Consider the following 17,641-nt stretch of genomic DNA (forward strand, 5'->3'; position numbering starts at 1 on the left):
CCCTGGTGGGAAAGTTTCCAGTGGCTTCAATTACAGAACAGTCACAGTTCATTGACGCCTGGTGTTCACGAGGGCGGCTTTATTGTTTTATATGTGAAAAATGAGGAAAGGGCCAGAACCTCAGCATTAGGGAAATGATGAAAGATTGAGAAGTATTTCCAAAGGCATGCAAACTGAGAGGTCAATTCAATGGGGGCAGGAGAGGGGGGTCGGTGGGAGGAGAACAAGCAAAGAAGCAGCTGAGAAGTATTTGCTGCACCAGGGAGAAGAGGTTGTGATGTCCACGAAAGGAAACCATGGCTATGAATTTCAGGGCATCGAGACCCTGTCAACACAGCTAATCCCTACGGATGTTGGCTGAATAAGCCTTTGGTGACCAAACAGTGCACTGTGGAAACCGTGTCAGCCTCCAGCAGGTCAATTTGTCCTCATATTACACACTCTGCTGGCTCTGTTGCTAGAACCCCAGATCGAGGATCCACGGCGAGCATCTCCCAACTTGACATGGGTTGACACAGCATGGTTAATAAGTCAACAGAATTCAGAAAACAGGACTGGATTAAGAAGGCAGTTTTATTTTGGTGCCCTGGACTTCAAGCAGATTAAATAATCAAAAAGCCGGAGCCATCGGGGTCATGTTTGAATGCCACAGCTGTTCACTGAGGTTTGACAAACATTCTTTCTGTGGCTCCTCATCTCAATGGGAAAGGCAGCGATGATCCTGGGAAGGGCAACGCTTTAAGAAAGAAGGAAGGAGCACAATCAAAAGATCCTCTTACGGAAAACAATCCAGATGGAGACAGGGAAAGGGCTGCTTAAATAAGTGGTCTCCTGAAAGCGACAACTGTTCCCTGTGCTGAAGAAAAGCACTGGCAGGATTCAGAAAAAAAGTGAATGAAAACCTGGACTTGGAGTCTGCCATGCCCTCGATGTGTTGATCTGCAGATTAATAAAGGTGGGCTTCGGGTTCAGCGGGTAAGCCGGTGGAGACTCAGTCATGGAAGGTGAGCCATGATTAATCCCCTCACGCCTTAGAAAGCGGGACCCTCCCCCCCCCCAACTCAGGAAGGTATCTGTGGGAAGTTGTCTTTCTCAAAAGAACAAAAGATGCTAAAAATGTCTCATGTTTGTGTCATGCTGGGTCAGAGGAAGAGAGAGTGGACAAACGTACCTAGTCATGAATGGATATGCAGTTGGCCTGTTATGGGCCATTTCAGAGAAAATACAGTCCTTCAGGTTGGAGTTCATATATCATCTACTTGGGGGGCGGGGTAGGAGTGGCACGATTTTCTGCAGTTAATGAATGCTTGGGTAAGGCACAGCTAAAGTGAGGGGTGGCAACTCTCCTCTGATCAGAAGCTTCTTTGGCACTGAGATGTATATTATTTGCAAAATTATAGAAAAGAAAACAAGGTTTTTCTCTTTTACATGCTGCAAGAGGGAACTGGACTAGAATGCTTTGCATCTCTTGAGCAAAACTAAACTGAGCCTCCTTCAGAAGGCTTTCCAAATATCTTCCCTCTTGCTGTAAAAAACTGTTCACAGCATCAGAGAAAGAGAATTGAAAGGACAAAGGGGAAAAGGCTCCATGCATTTGACAGCCACATTGTACATTTCCCTAGTTAAGGCCAAAAACAGACAAACAAACTGAAAATCTCCTCTCAAGAACTTTCTTTACAAGTAGATAATCATCTTAAGTTTTAAATATTATTGCCTGGCCCTGTGAATTCCTCTACCAATTTAACAAAATGTCCTTGATGGGTGTTTGCCATTTTGAAATTCAAGTCTCAGGAAAAAAGAAGGGAGTGATCAAGCTCCCCTGGAAACTGACCTAGCAGCGCCTGAGAATGTCAACTCAGCATCCTCTTCAAACCTGGCAAGGAGGCACCTATTGAATCTAGAGCCCCCGTACACATTTCTACAGAGCAAAGGAGCCCTGTGTAAGGATGCCTTCTGCTGCATCATTTGTCCCGAAAGAAACTGCAACAACTCAAATGCTCGTCAGTACAAGAGTGGCTAAATAATAAATCTGGCAAGGCCTCACCATCGAATACTCCACAGAAGCTAGAAGGAATGAATGAGCTCTCTATGCATCCCTGTGGATGGATCAGTTTTGAGTGACTAAACTGCAAAATGAAACATACCAATGATTATTTAGCTTTTTAAAAAACCACTATGCAAAACATTCTATAGTATGTGTATGTGTGTGTTGTGTATGTATGTGTGTTATGTGCATGTATGTAAAAATATTTACAGGCAGTAAAGCACAGCAAGTAAGAACCCTGATAGACTCTGAAAGCAGACTGCCTGGGTTTAAATCATGATTCTACTACTTCCGTATGACCTTGGACAAGTGATTTAGCTTCTCTGTGCCTCAGTTTTATCACCTTTAATATGTGCATAATAAAAGACCCCAAATTACAAGATTAGGTGGGCTAAACGAATTAATATATATAAAGCACTTTCAATGGTGCCTGGCTCAAAATATGAGCTATAAGGCTATTTGTGATTTTGTTGTTTTTAAAAGGCCTGGTGGGATGCAATCGTGATGGTAGGGAAGGCGGTGGTGGGGAGCAGTTCCTGCCGGAAAACATGATGTGGGTGCTAATCAAAGGGAGTTTAACTTATCGGCGATGCACTGGTTCTTTGAGTTAAGGAAATAAAAAGAGATGAAGCAAACATGACAACCTATGAATAACCGACAGAACTTTGTTACAGGAACATGAGTGTTTATTATGCTATTTTAATGCTTTTGTTTTAAAATCTCTTGAACAAAAAAGGAGCAGAGACAATCATCACTCATGGAAGTATGACACTTGAAAGACGGACATCAATTTGTAAGAATGCTTCAGACCTGTCCCAGCTAATATGCGCCACTAGCACCATATGGCTGTCTAAATTTTAACTGATTAAAATTAAATGGAAATAAAAATTCGGTTTCCTGACTGCAGTAGTCACATTTCAAGAGCTCTGAAGTCACATGAAGCTGGTGGCTATCATATTAGACAGTAGATACCGATCATTCCCATCACCATAGAGAGTTCTATTGGACAGCACGGTCTGGAGCATACTTTTGAGAAATGTGACTATCTGAACTCCTCTCATGCTCCTAAAGTTCTGGTCCTAGATAATTCTGCTGCTTCATACAAAGGGCACATGCCCGCCCCCCCCCCCAAATATTTTTTTCACATTTTTACTTGATAACCTATGTCATCTACCCTCTGGTTACCTGTGAACTTAAAGCAGAAACAAAAGCTGATACCACTTACAAACGGGTTCCTATCTCAGGTTCTTTGTGTTTGTTGTAGGTGAACTGTTCCTGCTTTCCAGTATGATTTTCCTGCTCCCGGTGGTGTGCGGCTGCCCAGAGAGATGCCACTGTCACTCACCTTCAAATTCTGTAGACTGCAGCCGGCAAGGTCTGGCTGAAATCCCTTCCGATTTGCCTCCTCAGACTCTAACGCTGCACTTACAAGATAACCAGATCCACCAGCTTCCGACTTCTGCATTTAAATCAGTGCCACATCTCACAACCTTGAACTTGTACAACAATTCTCTTTCAAATCTGACCCCCGGAGTTTTCCATGGACTTCAGCACTTGCAGGTCTTAAACTTAACTCAGAACTCCCTGCATTCCCTGGAAAGCAGACTATTCCATTCTCTCCCACAGCTGAGGGAGCTCGATTTGTCATCAAACAATATAAGTCACCTTCCTGCATCCCTAGGTGAGTCTTGGGAGAACCTGACCGTTCTTGCGATCCAGCAAAACCGGCTTCGGCAGCTCGATCGAGCCCTCCTAGAATCCATGCCCAGAATGAAGCGGTTATTTCTCAAAGACAACCTCTGGAAATGCAACTGTCACTTGCTCAGTCTTAAACTCTGGCTGGAGACATTTGTCTATAAAGGTCAGTAACTAATGCCTATCCCCCCATCTGTGTATGATCAACTTAGGAGAAACCTCAATGGTTCTCTGCATTAGAAGGGATGCTGAAAAGTGTTTGAGGGATCTGTGTAAGCTTTTGTGCACTGATGTCATTTCACGGTATGGCAAAAGAGGCAAGTGAGTCATTAAGGGTGTTTCAAATCAGGTATTTAAATTCATCTACAGATATGATTCATGGAAACAACTTTCCACTTTTTTCCCCTCTCCACCCCAACTTTCCACTTTTTGATTAATACCACCATTAAGTTATTTATCTGGAAACTGTAGGCCCTTAAGAAAGAAAGAAATTCAATCCACCTAAATATTGGGTTGGCCAAATTTTCACAAGAAAAGCTTGAACGAACTTTTTGACCAATCCAATAACTACTTAACTCTGAAGTGACAACAAATTCTGATTTTCAAGTGTGATCCAACTGGGGGTGTGGTATTTCTCCTTAGGACTACCCCTCCTTCTTTCTCTGCTTCTGACCATTTGACAGCTATGAAACTTCACTGAGATTACCCATTCTGCTTTAGGAGACACCACTGTTACTAAAACTGAATACAATACGGCTCCCTCTCCAAAGGGAACAAGTATTTCTTTAACCAGATGTCAAAAACAAAGCAAGAGATCCCAGAATATTAAAGATGAGGGGTTCTGGAAATCACTCAGGAGTCAGCAAACTATATAGCCTAAGAGCCAGAAATGGCCCACCTATTTTTGTAAATAAAGTTTTGTTGGAACACATTCACATCCATTTATTATTTACTGTCTGGCTGTTTTTGCATTAAAAGGGTGAGGTTGAATAGTTGGGACAGAGACTATGGCAAGGCTTAAAAAATGAACTAACTGGCTCTTTATAGGAAAGTTTGCCAACCTCTCCTAACTCAAAGCTAGTCTATTATCAATAGGAAATGGACGCCCAAAGATGTTTAGTGACTTGATGAAGATCACAGAGTAGAAGCAAAGACAAGAGTAGAAGGAGCAGCTTTAGGTCTTGGCCCTACATTCCCTCCTCCACATCACAGTGCTTTTTTCCTCCTACCTTTTAAGTGTCATTCATTCATTCATACTAAACTTGAGTGAATTTTACATGCCATGGACATTTCAAGGTGCTGAGAAAAAAATCAGTGAATAAGAAAATCCCTATCATCATGGGCATTACACTCTGACAGTAGAAACATGTTAAGTAAGACAAATACATGTATCTACGTTCAGAGAGCAGTTAGTGCTAGAGGCAGCGTGAAGGCAGAGAGTGATGGAATAAGGGTTACATTTCTGATGTGAAGGACAGGGAAGGCCCCTGCAAGGACGTAATATGGGGAAGCAGAACTGGAATAATGAGGGGAAATGAGCCATGAGATAACTCGGGAAAAGGACAGTAGTTGCAAAGGACCTGAGGTGGAAGTAAGCTTGGCTTCACTGAGGGACAGAAAGAGGGACAAACGAGTGGCTAGAGCAGAGGAAGGGAGTGAGAGAGGCTAAGACAGCACAGTAGCCAGGTCATGTTGAAATGTGCAGAGCCGGCTGAGACATTTGGATTTTATTTTAGGCAAGATGGAAATATCTTGAAGAATTTGTCAGGCAAACAATATGATCTCATTACATTTAAAAAGGTCACTCTGGTGACTCTAGGGAGATCAAACCAAAGGCTGCAGAAGAAGAATCAGGGGGATGAGGGAGAAAGTGATTTCAGTTTTCCAGGGAAGATGACGGTGGCCCAAACTAGGATGATGAGAAATGATCAACTTTGGGAGATATTTAGAATACTGAACTGATAGAAATTACTAATGGGTCAGAACTGGATATAAGGAAAACAGAGTATATTACAGGAAATACAATTTTGTTTTGTCCTCCAGGAGTAAGCAGGTAAACGGTGATGCCAGTAGCTGACAAGGGTCAGGCTGTGGAATGGGGGAAATGGACGAGTATGTGTGGGAGGTGGTACATCAAGAGCTCAGTGTGGGGCATGTCAAGTTTGAGATGCCCATTACATAGTCAAGGAGTGCTGTTGAGTTGATGGATGTATATCTGAGCCCATAATTTGGGAAGATATCAGAGATCCAAACATGGCTTAGTGAATCAAGAGAGTCTGGATAGTTGCAGCAGTTATACAGAAGGAAGTGGAGGAGAACACATGGGTTCAAATAAACACTATTGATTTAAGAATCTATTGATTTAAGAATCTCTCTCAACAATAGAATAGTCAATAACTTATCATTAAGCAGTTAATTTTCAAGTTGACCTACAACAGAGGTCATATGATCTGACAAAAATCTTTCTTAAGGAGGCTTAAAATAAAACTGTTAACATCTAGAGGTGAAGTGGCTTTACCTACTGTGTTCTGGATGAGATAGTAAGCATAAGGCAAACCATCATAGAAAGATGGTTTTCATCCAAGGAGAGTATTTCTTGACAAAAATGGTTCTCAGGTCCAGGAAACTAGAAGCAACATAGGGAGGGATATAGCTCCCTCTACTCTGCCACAAACCCCCTGGTGATCTTTGGGCAAATTAATGATCCTCACTAGCCCTCAGGGTCACCAGGTGGAAACTGGCAGTGTTAAGCAGGGAGTTCCTAAGGCCGATTCTGGTCCTCAGGCTCCACAATGCAATTCAATACTCCCTCATGGCAGAGCTGCCCCACCCAGACAACAGCCTTTCTCTGAAAGAAGGCAAAACTGATCTGGGATAACAAGACATGGGTGTCAAAATGACTAAATAAAACCAGCAAATAAATGCAAATGTAGGAGACAATCTGACTACTGATGCATGAAATAAAGGCAAAATAAGGTAATAGATATTGATCAAGACCTTACTTCCCTCCGAGGGGGAACAAAATACATGGAGGATGAAGCATGGGATTTTGTAGCCTGGAAGTGTCATTCACTGGTTCCACTGGCTAGAATTCAGTCAGGTGGCTCCAATCTGACCACAAAGGGTGGGGAAATTTCATCTTCCTCTGGACCCGACAATCAAAGGAAAGAAAAAGTGCTTTGATGAGTATTTAATAATGTCTCCTTCAAGAACATGCACATAGATTTTCTAATTAGCATTCCTCTCTCTCCATTCATAAGTTAACAAATTATCTTTATGCCAATAGTTAACTGTACTAAACATTTATTCTGGGCTAGAAACTGTGCTAAACAGTTGACATACTTTATTCAGCTGAATCCTCAGAGCAATCTTGTGAAGTAAATTTCATTATTACCCTGGTCTCTCACTTTCCAGATGAGCAAGCAGACGCACAGAATGGTCAGGTAATTTGCTTAGGGTTGCAAAGCTAAGTAGGGGTCAGACTCAGGATATGAATCTCGTTTCACCCCAAGACAGGGGTTAAGAGCTGCTAGCTGCCAGATGATGGATAATGAGAGTGCTTGGAAAGCTGGAGCTTCTTTAATTGTCAGCTTCCGTGAATCCAGAAGAGATTGAGGCCCTCAAGCTGTCGTTGGCAGATCTACTTTCTGGAGGGTGGCTGAGGAGATGGTGGAGGAAGGCTGGGAAGTGAGTCCTGGCTGAGGACACAGGAGACCATGGAGCTCTTGGTGGCCACAACCCTGGCCTTCAAGCCACATCCCAGGCTCTAGTCTATGTATTCTCTTGGCTCTGGGTCCTGAGGCCATGCCTCCCACCCTAATAGTTAAAACAGGAAGCTGGTAACAGGAGAAACGAACTTAACCCTGGAGTGGCTAGGTGAACCGCCCCAGTCTAGGTCTAAGTCAGCTAGTGGAATTGCTGGTTCCCCAGGTTCAGTGCTGAAACACTCCCTGAGATGGGGATCTTCAGTCATAGCCTGTTGGCACCTTGGGGTCATCCAGAGCAGGCACCCTGCACCTCTGGCCTGCTGTACCTCAGCTCAAGAAAGGAGAGATTTCTATTATCATTTTGCTTTAGAGTTGAGGTTCTTGCCTCAGGGGATCACTGAAGAAGCCAGATCAGGCCCAGGAGACTCTAGCAATAGGTGATTCAGTTCAAGCAGCAAAAGCAAAAAAGGCATGAGTGTTGAATTTCGTCATGGCCACCAACCCCAGAGTGACCTGGGCCACAGCAACCCTTGAACTGAAAAATGGCCCTATCTATCAATAGGTTATAAATTCAGGTAGAATGGATGTGAGGACATTCCCCAAGTTGTGAAGTGCTGTTATAAAGGAAGGTTCTAAACACTGAAGTGACAACCTCCTACATGGGAATTTCTGGTATAGTTTCATAATCCACCCATGATGTGTACAAAGAAATCTCCAGTCTAACTAAGATTAGTGTCACAGTTCATGGAGGTAAGGATCTACTGAGGGTCACTGTGTTAATTCCATGGATCTCACAACATTCCAGAGAGAGGGAGGATGGGAGTATAGTGGGAAAAACTGGGATCATAGAAGTGGGCCATGTTTCAGTGTTGATCCATCCACTTTTAACCTGAATGACCCTGGACAAAAATTACCCATTTTAGCAGAGTTGTGAGGACTTGTCTAACAGTACTTTGTAATCAAAACAGATACAAGTAAGGTGTTTTTGTGAAAATTACTCAGAGAAGTTTATCTGTCCGAGGTCAAATAGCAAATTGGTGGTCAAATTTGGCCAGGATAGAATCTGTTCATCCACTGCTCTTTCTAGAAAAGGATTTCTAAAGTTCCTGAAATCCCTCCTGTAGTCCACACACCTGAGGAAATCAATCCCCTTACACAGAATGGAAATTGAATCTTAGAAAGTTTGGTACTCAAAATACTAAATGTTTCAAGGTCTGAGGAGGCATGTTAATTGTACTTAATCCCATGAATGTAATAAATATTCCTGTCAAACCTTCAGATACACAAAAGACTCGCAGGACCGCTGACTTCCCCATTTGGCATCACTGAGAGTGTTGGTAGAGACATAGGGTCTTTTTTTTTTTTTTAGCTCATTTTTTTAAATTAATTAATTAATTAATTAATTTTTTAATTTAATTTTATTTTTAAACTTTACATAATTGTATTAGTTTTGCCAAATATCAAAATGAATCCGCCACAGGTATACATGTGTTCCCCATCCTGAACCCTCCTCCCTCCTCCCTCCCCATTCCATCCCTCTGGGTCGTCCCAGTGCACCAGCCCCAAGCACCCAGCATCGTGCATCGAACCTGGACTGGCAACTCGTTCCATACATGATATTTTACATGTTTCAATGCCATTCTCCCAAATCTTCCTCTCTCTCTCTCCCTCTCTCACAGAGCGCAGACGCCTGCACACGGCATTAGCGAGCGGGGGCTGGGCAGGGAAGCGGGGCATGGGCTGTGTCCCTTAGAGTAAGAATCGGCCCGAATGTCCTGAGCGCTATCTGAGCGAAATAATTGGGGCTAGCAAACCAGACTGTGGGATATCTACCACGCGAAAAGCCAGCCCTAACCTAAGACACCGCCAGGCCCGCGCACAGAAGGAGACATAGGGTCTTTGAAATTAACACATAACATCACAAGAAGAGACATTTGTTTTCATTATTTATTTCTCAGGTCTCCAGTGGTGATTTGGCATAATAGATTTCTTGTGTGGCAGGGCTCATTAGGGCGTGCGACAGTGCCCTCGGCTGGCCTCCAGCGCCCCTTCCTGTCAGCTTTTGCATTGTCTCCCCTTGGCATTTATAAGGTAACGGTGACCTGGCTTCTAATGAATTCTTGCTCATACATAATTGCCCATTTAGTGTGTGGCATTTTTAGCATGTAGCCAATTTAGAAATCTTAAAATCATAAAATATGGCTGTTAAATTCTTTGACTCCAGGGGGGAAAAAAGGTGTTTTATAAATTCCATCTGCCTACGTTTTGCAGGCCGAGGATCTGGGAATTTGGTTGCATCAGGTTCTGCTATCCTTCTTTGTTTTTGTTTCTTAAAGGGGGGATAACGGACAGCATCATCTGTGTGTCACCGGACGCCTGGAAGGGAAAGGACCTCCGTGAAATCCCTCACGAGCTGTACCAGCCCTGCCCTTTTCCTTCTCTACACCTGCAGTCCTCACAGGTGCCGCAGCTAGGTGCTGCCCGCCGGGCTGTCCCCAGGCTCTCCGACAGCCACAGCACAGGGGAGCGAGACCACCGGGAGTGTGAGATCAAACCCAAGCCAAGGCCGGCCAATCTGCGCCACGCCGTGGCCACCATCGTCATAACAGGGGTGGTGTGTGGGATCGTGTGTCTCATGATGCTGGCGGCCGCCATCTACGGCTGCACCTACGCAGCTATCACAGCCCAGGACCATGGGGGACGCTTGGCTCAAACCAATGAGCCCACGAAGACAGAAGGAAAACAGCTGTTTGACAGCTCACTGGCCTGAGAACTTTCATCTCAAATAGGAATAATCATTTTAAACCAGAAAACAGTTTCTGAGTAGGGCTGATGGGTCACTGTTACTGCCTCATTTTCTTTTTCCAAAAGGAAAAAAAAGATGTGTTGTAAAAAAAAAAAAATATATATATATATATATGCATATACATATATATTTAGATTTCCCTTGTGGCTCAGCCAGTGGGCTCCCTTGTGGCTCAGCTGGTAAAGAATCTGTCTGCAATGCGGGAGACCTGGGTTTGATCCCTGGGTTGGGAAGATCCCCTGGAGAAGGGAAACGCTACCCACTCCAGTGTTCTGGCTTAGAGAATTCCATGGACTATACAGTCCTTGGGGTCTCAAAGAGTCGGACATGACTGAGCAACTTTCACTTTCACTTTGTGGCTCAGCCAGTAAACAGTCTGCCTGCAATGCAGGAGACCCGGGTTTGATCTCTGGGTTGGGAAGATCCCCTGGAGAAGGAAATGGCAACCCACTCCAGTATTCTTGCCTGGAAAATCCTCATGGTCAGAGGGTCCTGGCAGACTACAGTTCATGGGGTCACATTTATATGTATGCATATATATATTTATGGAAATAAATTTATGTTGAGATTTTAAAAAAATTTATTAATACCATAGTTGAAATAGATATGATAACTTGTGCTCTGTGCCTGAGAAGTTATGACAATTATTCTACATGGGAAAGGCTGTCCGTGGAGAAAGGGAAGGTACATCTCTTTCAAGGTACTCTTCCCTGCATTAAGTTGCTTTAACAAAGCAGCTGAAATACAAACACACACGGCAGTCAGCATGCCTGGGAGGTTTATGGTCCACTGGAAAACTGCCCAATTCTGAGTGCCTGGGAAGAAGCTGGTGATCTTACCCACGGGGCAGTGAGTGCTTCTATAATCCAAGTTCATGCTAGACCAGTGATACTTTTAGATGTTAGGTATGTTACCCATTTAGCGGGAGTGTCTGTTGGTTGGGAATTTTTGTAGCTTGCCGCAAGAGTCAGATTCTATTTAATTTTCTAAATCAGAAAACCATTTGGGGCTCTCTAGGCCACAGAAGAAGAAGAGGGCTCCACGAGTGGATAATACGACTCAGGCGCAAGGTCTGGGGAAGTTTTCTGATGCAAGGGGAAATAACACACAAACAAACACAAAGAGGACGGGGTGGCGGAACTCAGGGCACGTGTCACCGAAAGGCCACATCCACCCCGCAACTGGAACCTTCCTTCTATAACTCTCACAGCAGGAATGAATTTAGGGTGGGCTGAGAGCGAGATAATGGCTTATGTGTATCTGTGTCTACGTACAGAGTGCGCAGAGTGCACAGGCTTGTTCAACCACACCCACACATAAACACAGCAATCAGTTTACCCACTAATGAAATGCAGCCGCAGCAGGGTGGAAGCCAGCAGCTGCTGACCACCACCCAGATTGTCTACTCAACACTCTGGGAGAGGAAGTCAGAGGAAGTCTGAAGAGAGTGGGAATTATCAAGAGACTTGAGATATGTGGCAGCAGCCATCCTGAACATTATTTAGACCAGGGTTTAAAAAAAATCAGGTGTGGCTTGCTTAACTCCACAGACACGGTCCTGAAGAGTTGCATGCAAAGGAAATTTTTGTAAATTGAATCATCATTTTAATGCAGTAGGGGAGCTCGCTATTTAAAGGAACCTTTCATGGAATCTTTCTGTAATGGCAATAATTGATTCCAGATTTACGTATTTTGTAAATTTGCATTTTCTCAGGCTAGGATTTCTTAAAGTAGATTCTACCTGTTCTTTCTCTTATGATGCCCCCATCTCATATTTAGAGTCACCTGTTAGTATTAAAATCATTACACAGAGGAGTTAAGGACTCAGCAAAAGAAGAGACCAGGGTGAGTTGTCCCTCCAGAGGCCTTGACAGACATCACTAATCAATCCCAGCATTCCTCCCCCTGAGCCCTGATGCACCACAGATGCCTTCTTAAGACAGCATTGTAGGCAACCAGAACTAATCAACTGGAGTTGGTTCAAAGGATAAAGCATATTTGCCACTCAGGGTACTGGCTCTGCATTCACTTCTTCAGGGCATGTAACAGTGTTTTGGATCTTAAATCAGTAGTCCATTCCCTAACCTGGCACATGAATGGGAGGTCCATACAGGCTGGAATACTCTTTCCCTGTCTGATGCAGCCAAAGCCTTGCCCAGCAGTGTAAAGAGGTCAGGGGAAAGACAGATGGACCTACCCTAGCCTACCCTGTGGGACTCACACATCCCAGAGAATATCTATACCTCCTCACAGTGCTTCACAACCACTGTGCCCCCACCCCACAAGTTAAAGATGGGCCAAGTTGCTGGAACAGCAATTTTGCTAAATGATTCTTCTGGGGGAAAACATTTACATTTGATGCTAAATTTTTTTCTGAATATTAAAATAAGTCTGGATATGTTAAAGAGTAGACTGAAAAATTACCGTGGATTTTTAAGATCAAAAGGAGATCTCAGGGAAAGCTGGCTTCTGGGATCAGCTCCATCCCAAGCCTGGTGCCCCCTTTCTGCTCTCTTCATGCACTACTTCAGTGGTGAGACTAAGCATCCCGTCTAAGGATGGAGGGATTACTTTCCAGGTAGAAAAAAAATCTTCCTTGCCCTGGACCATGAGTCCTTGGCCAAGAAAGCAATATGAGAAACGAAATCGAGGAGATCTTTTTATACATTGTCCTCATTTCACCAAATGTTTTGAGAGCTCATGCTACATACCATGCATGGTGAGAGGTGTGCTCATGAACATTCATGTAATCTTGGCAACCAACCCGTGAGATACTTGAACAGATATTACATAACCTGGAAACTACTGAGACCAACATCGCGTGCTTCTTTCACTGCTGTGATTTTTTTTTTAATTTATTGATTTATTTGTTTTCACTGCTGTGATTTAAGACATCCAATGCACTATGTTCTGCTGGAGGTCTGGTGACTGTGCAGGTCGACCCCATCCCCCTGCCCACAGCGATTACATGTCAGAGCTTCCAATCCACCGCAGAAAACCCTGGATGTGGCCAGAATCCTCACTCCTTGACACCCATGTCCTAAAAGATTTCTAGGCACAGATGATAACTTGGGCAAATAGATTCCTGCTTTACGAGATGTCTTTAAGGAAAATTATTAAAACGAGACCTTCTTATATTCAGATGTCTATCTTTTTACCACAAAGAGAAGTTGGCGATGAAAATAATTACTTACCCTAAAATGTCAACAAGTCTCTCAGCACAGAAAAATATAAATCAAATTGTTTAGATTAACAAATGCAGAGTTATCATTTGTTAATAGGAGAAATGAAATGTTTTCTCTGTTAAAAAACTTGCAGATGAAAGACTCAATTTGCAGGGTATTCTGTGAGAACCACAAATTATCTTCCACAACCACTACAGCTCATGAGGGGTAATTTGCAAACGCCTCATAGATTATTTTCAGCTGTTTATTGCTGCTGTCATATTTATAGATTCTCCTATAAAATGCCCTTCCATCATAGAGCCTTACTGAAGTAATACTGTGAACAAATATCACATTTATTGTTGATTGCTCTGAGAAAATTTTGTAAAATATAGTTTCTTCATTATATTTAGTGGCACAGTATCACTATATTTGCTTTGCCAGAGGTCACAAACTCATAATCAGTTCAGTCAGTTCAGTCGCTCAGTCGTGTCTGACTCTTTGAGACCCCATGAATCGCAGCACGCCAGGCCTCCCTGTCCATCACCAACTCCCGGAGTCCACTCAGACTCACGTCCATCAAGTCAGTGATGCCATCCAGCCATCTCATCCTCTGTCGTCCCCTTCTCCTCCTGCCCGCAAACCCTCCCAGCATCAGAGTCACAATAGCAGGACCCAAAAAAGTGAGGCATATAATGAGGCTGTAGAAGGAATCTCTGCCACAGAGATTGTGGAGAAAGGAGACGTAGTGTCAAATCTATACCTGGGAAGCTTTTAAAATTAAGGCAAATATCCCTGACCTTGCAGGAACAATCTTGTGCTTCAGATGATAAAACGTCCATGAACAATGGATGTTTCATATTTTTTCTTACAAAAATGGAAGACTTAAAAGTGAATCACAGGATTTCCTCCTGAAGGCTCTGAAATCTCATTATTCAAGTTAACCAAGTTACTCCAGAAATTAGACACTCTTATCTTAGATCCAAAATATAAAAGGAAGCAGATCAATTTCTAAAATAATCTATCTGTAGCATCGATTATCATAATTATACAACTAACTGTTAGAAATCTGTAACTTTCTATTGCAGGTCAGGAAATAACCATTTTCACTTGGGTCAAACCCACCAGTGTATCCAATGCTAAATGCTACTAGACAGAAACCTACCAGCAAATGATATTCCAACCCCACATGGTGTTACTGGGTGTGGCTTATACACAACTTCAGGGAAATACCCTGTTTTCCCTTATGATGAAAATTATTTATTTATTTATGTTCAAACTTTAATAAGGTCTCAAATAAACCTCCCTCCCATTGGGAGAGGCAGGACTGCAATCCCTCACTTTCCTTTCAGAGTCTTGACTGGAGTATCCACATCTAATTTTCACTCTAATGACACTGAATATTCATTTGGATGGATAGGATGTTACCCAGTTTCAAAGGCTTACCAAGAAGAGAAGAAAAAGAACCAGAGGACTGGGAATTGGGAAGGTCCTTTGAGAGCAGTTAGTCTAGGTGTTGCAAATTTCAGAATAGCTGTGACCAGCTTCCCTACCTGCTTCAGACATTACTAACAGATCTCAGCAAACTTATCTATTGACCCCAGTCAAAGCCTCAGAATCCTTTTAAATCTCTTTTCTAAGTACCTACTCCTGATCAACTGGAGTTGACTTATGTTTCATATTCTTATTTTACAAACAGGAAATAGAGGAGTGGAAAATGAAAGGAATTTTTCCAAAGTCACACAGAAAATTAATTGCATATCTGATAAATGCAGTTACAGGAGCAAAGGGTTAGCATGTATAATACAACCCAACCTCTGCCATTATTCACTCATTCTGGTGAAGCACGTTATAAGAACTACAGCATTGTTATATTAATTATTTGGATAAGAACAATAATAGAACTGCCATAAACTTTTATTAAGCACCAGGTTGTGTGCCAGTTGTTTTTAGTGTAATATTTTCATTTTTGTCTAAGTCTCAAATTAAGCAAAACATGAGAGCATTTTACTGCCATATGACAGATGAAGATAATTCATTGGGTTTGGGTAATTTGTTCAAAGTCATGTCATTAATGATTAGTGGAGAAGGAATCTGAATGAAGGATGCATGGGTTTCCTTGGGTTTCTTCTCATGCTTCTATTTACTTTTGATTATATTCAGTATTATCCATAATAAATACTTTTTTTAAAAACGACTCCTAACTTTTTGGACTGAATAACCAGGTAACTACAACAAATTAAGCTTGGAGTCAATTGCATTTGATGGGCTTTGGGGAATGAGATGTTTTTGATGGGAGAGGCAGAGACACTAATCAGACAAGGGAGAGTCAAGGGAAAGAGGTCTGGCTTAGGAATCATCACCTCATGAATGGTGTTAAAAGCCTTGCAAGTGTACAGGAGCCCTGGGGCCCTCCAACATGCATAATCAAGAGATGAACAAAATCAGCAAAGGAGACCTAGATGGTAGGCAGTAAGGTAAGCAAAGAGCCAAATAAAGAGGTTTTCAAGGAGAATGTGGTCAACATGGTCAAGTGCTGCTGATGGACCAAGAAAAAAGAACATCTGAAGTTCAATTTTGGATTTGGTAATGTGGGAGCTGTAAATAACCTTGATAAGAAATGATTCACTATGGATGAAACCTGGTTGGAGGGGTTCCAGAAAGCATCAAAGACAGAAAGTGAGAAGAGCACAGAAAAATAAGAAATAACACAAAATAACGTAATAACAGAAATAAGTTTGGCTTAAAAGAACCTTACTATATCAGCAAAAACATGGAAATTGGTCGAAGAAGGGTAGTGTAGTACGAGCATATAAAATGACCATGTGCTGTGTTTTCATTCTGAGCTTTCTTTTTATGTTTTAAGACAATTGTACACTCTAGTCTGCCTAAGCCCGGTCACATATAATTTGGTCTTGAAGTAGGAATGACATTCAGACACTGATCTTGACCTCATGCAGATCTTTTCACCCAGAATAGAATGTGGGAGTTCTTGGTGAGTGCAAACTGTGGGAGGCCATGGGAATAAAGAGCCTTTGATCAGCAATGTCCCTTTCCCACCACAGACTGGCAAAAGCATTTTCCATGTGCAAGAGTCCACAGACTGAGCCTCCAATCATACCCTCTCTTCCCAGAGAGGGGAAATGCATGTCAGCTCATTTATCCTCTTTAGCCCTTCACTTAGCCTGAGTCGTATATACACTAGTTTTAACCAAGATCAAAATCCCATTAAGGTCACTAGGAGATTTGCCTGGATAAAGGCAGCTAAATAAATCCCCAAATCTCTCATGAGCTGTGTTGGGTGGGGGGAAATCCCAGAAAGTGTTTTCCACCAAAGCATGTGAGGGCATTTCCAATGTTCAATCAAGCATTACCTTGATTACACTGTTCAGAGGTTTATAAACTAAAGTGAAGATTAAGCAAGTCACTGTCTTGACTGACAGTGAGAGCATATATTTTTAGAAAGCCCAGGACCTTTGATTGGGATATCTCTGTAACCACATATACAAAAATATTAGGCACAATGATGGATACCTTCTGATACAGGAAGTTCTGTCTTCAACATCTACTTACACACCTTTGGTTTAAATATTTTCTTCATTTTTATAAGATAAAAATATGGCAAAATAAGTGAGTGAACAAATTAGCATTTTTGGTATTTTTTTTAAAACAGACCGTGACATATTTTTATCTAAAGCAGAAGTTGGCAAACGGTTTCTCTAAAGAGTCAGACAGTAAATATTTTTGGCTTTTTAGTCCATATGGTCTCTACCCAACTACTCAGCTCTGCCATTTGCTCAAGAAGTTGTCCACAGAAAACATGGATAGGGATGTATTTCAATAAAATATTATTTATAAACATAAGTGATAGGTATCTGACATGGTACTTGCATCCAGCATATATAAAGAACTTATGTCTCAACAATAAAAAGACAAATAGCCTAATTTAAATACAGGCAAAAGATATGAGCAGACATTTCCCCAGTGAAGATATGCAAGGAGCTGGCATGTACACGAGAAGATGCTTGGTGTAGTTAGTTATTAGGGAAATGCAAATCACTTCATTTCCACTAGGATAGCTAAATTAAAAAAGACAGAAATAGCAAGCATTCGTAAGTATGAGGAAAAACTGGAAGCCATGTACAATACTGGTGGGATTGTAAAAAGCTGCTGCTGCTTTGGAAAACAGCTTGTCAGTTCTTCAAAATATCAAATCTAGAATTAC

The 17,641-nt window shown here is 42.3% G+C and overlaps 2 protein-coding genes across 2 annotated transcripts in view; one reads left to right on the top strand and one right to left on the bottom strand.

The window, feature by feature from the left end:
• CACNA2D3 (calcium voltage-gated channel auxiliary subunit alpha2delta 3) overlaps positions 1-17,641 on the bottom strand; it is a 908,562-nt gene that overhangs the window by 129,936 nt on the left and 760,985 nt on the right. The gene's annotated exons all lie outside the window — the stretch shown is intronic.
• LRTM1 (leucine rich repeats and transmembrane domains 1) lies at positions 559-10,300 on the top strand. The gene is made up of 3 exons (XM_055556944.1): positions 559-1,004; positions 3,309-3,905; positions 9,783-10,300. The coding sequence occupies exons 1-3, from the start codon at positions 998-1,000 to the stop codon at positions 10,214-10,216; spliced, it is 1,038 nt and encodes a 345-aa protein (XP_055412919.1). The 5' UTR covers positions 559-997; the 3' UTR covers positions 10,217-10,300.

The sequence above is a fragment of the Bubalus kerabau genome, chromosome 20 (assembly GCF_029407905.1).
Source record: "Bubalus kerabau isolate K-KA32 ecotype Philippines breed swamp buffalo chromosome 20, PCC_UOA_SB_1v2, whole genome shotgun sequence".
NCBI lineage: Eukaryota > Metazoa > Chordata > Mammalia > Artiodactyla > Bovidae > Bubalus > Bubalus kerabau.

Coding starts and splice junctions, on each gene's coding strand:
- LRTM1 (XM_055556944.1), top strand. Junction 3,906..9,782: donor GGAGACATTTGTCTATAAAG/GTCAGTAACTAA, acceptor TGTTTCTTAAAG/GGGGGATAACGGACAGCATC.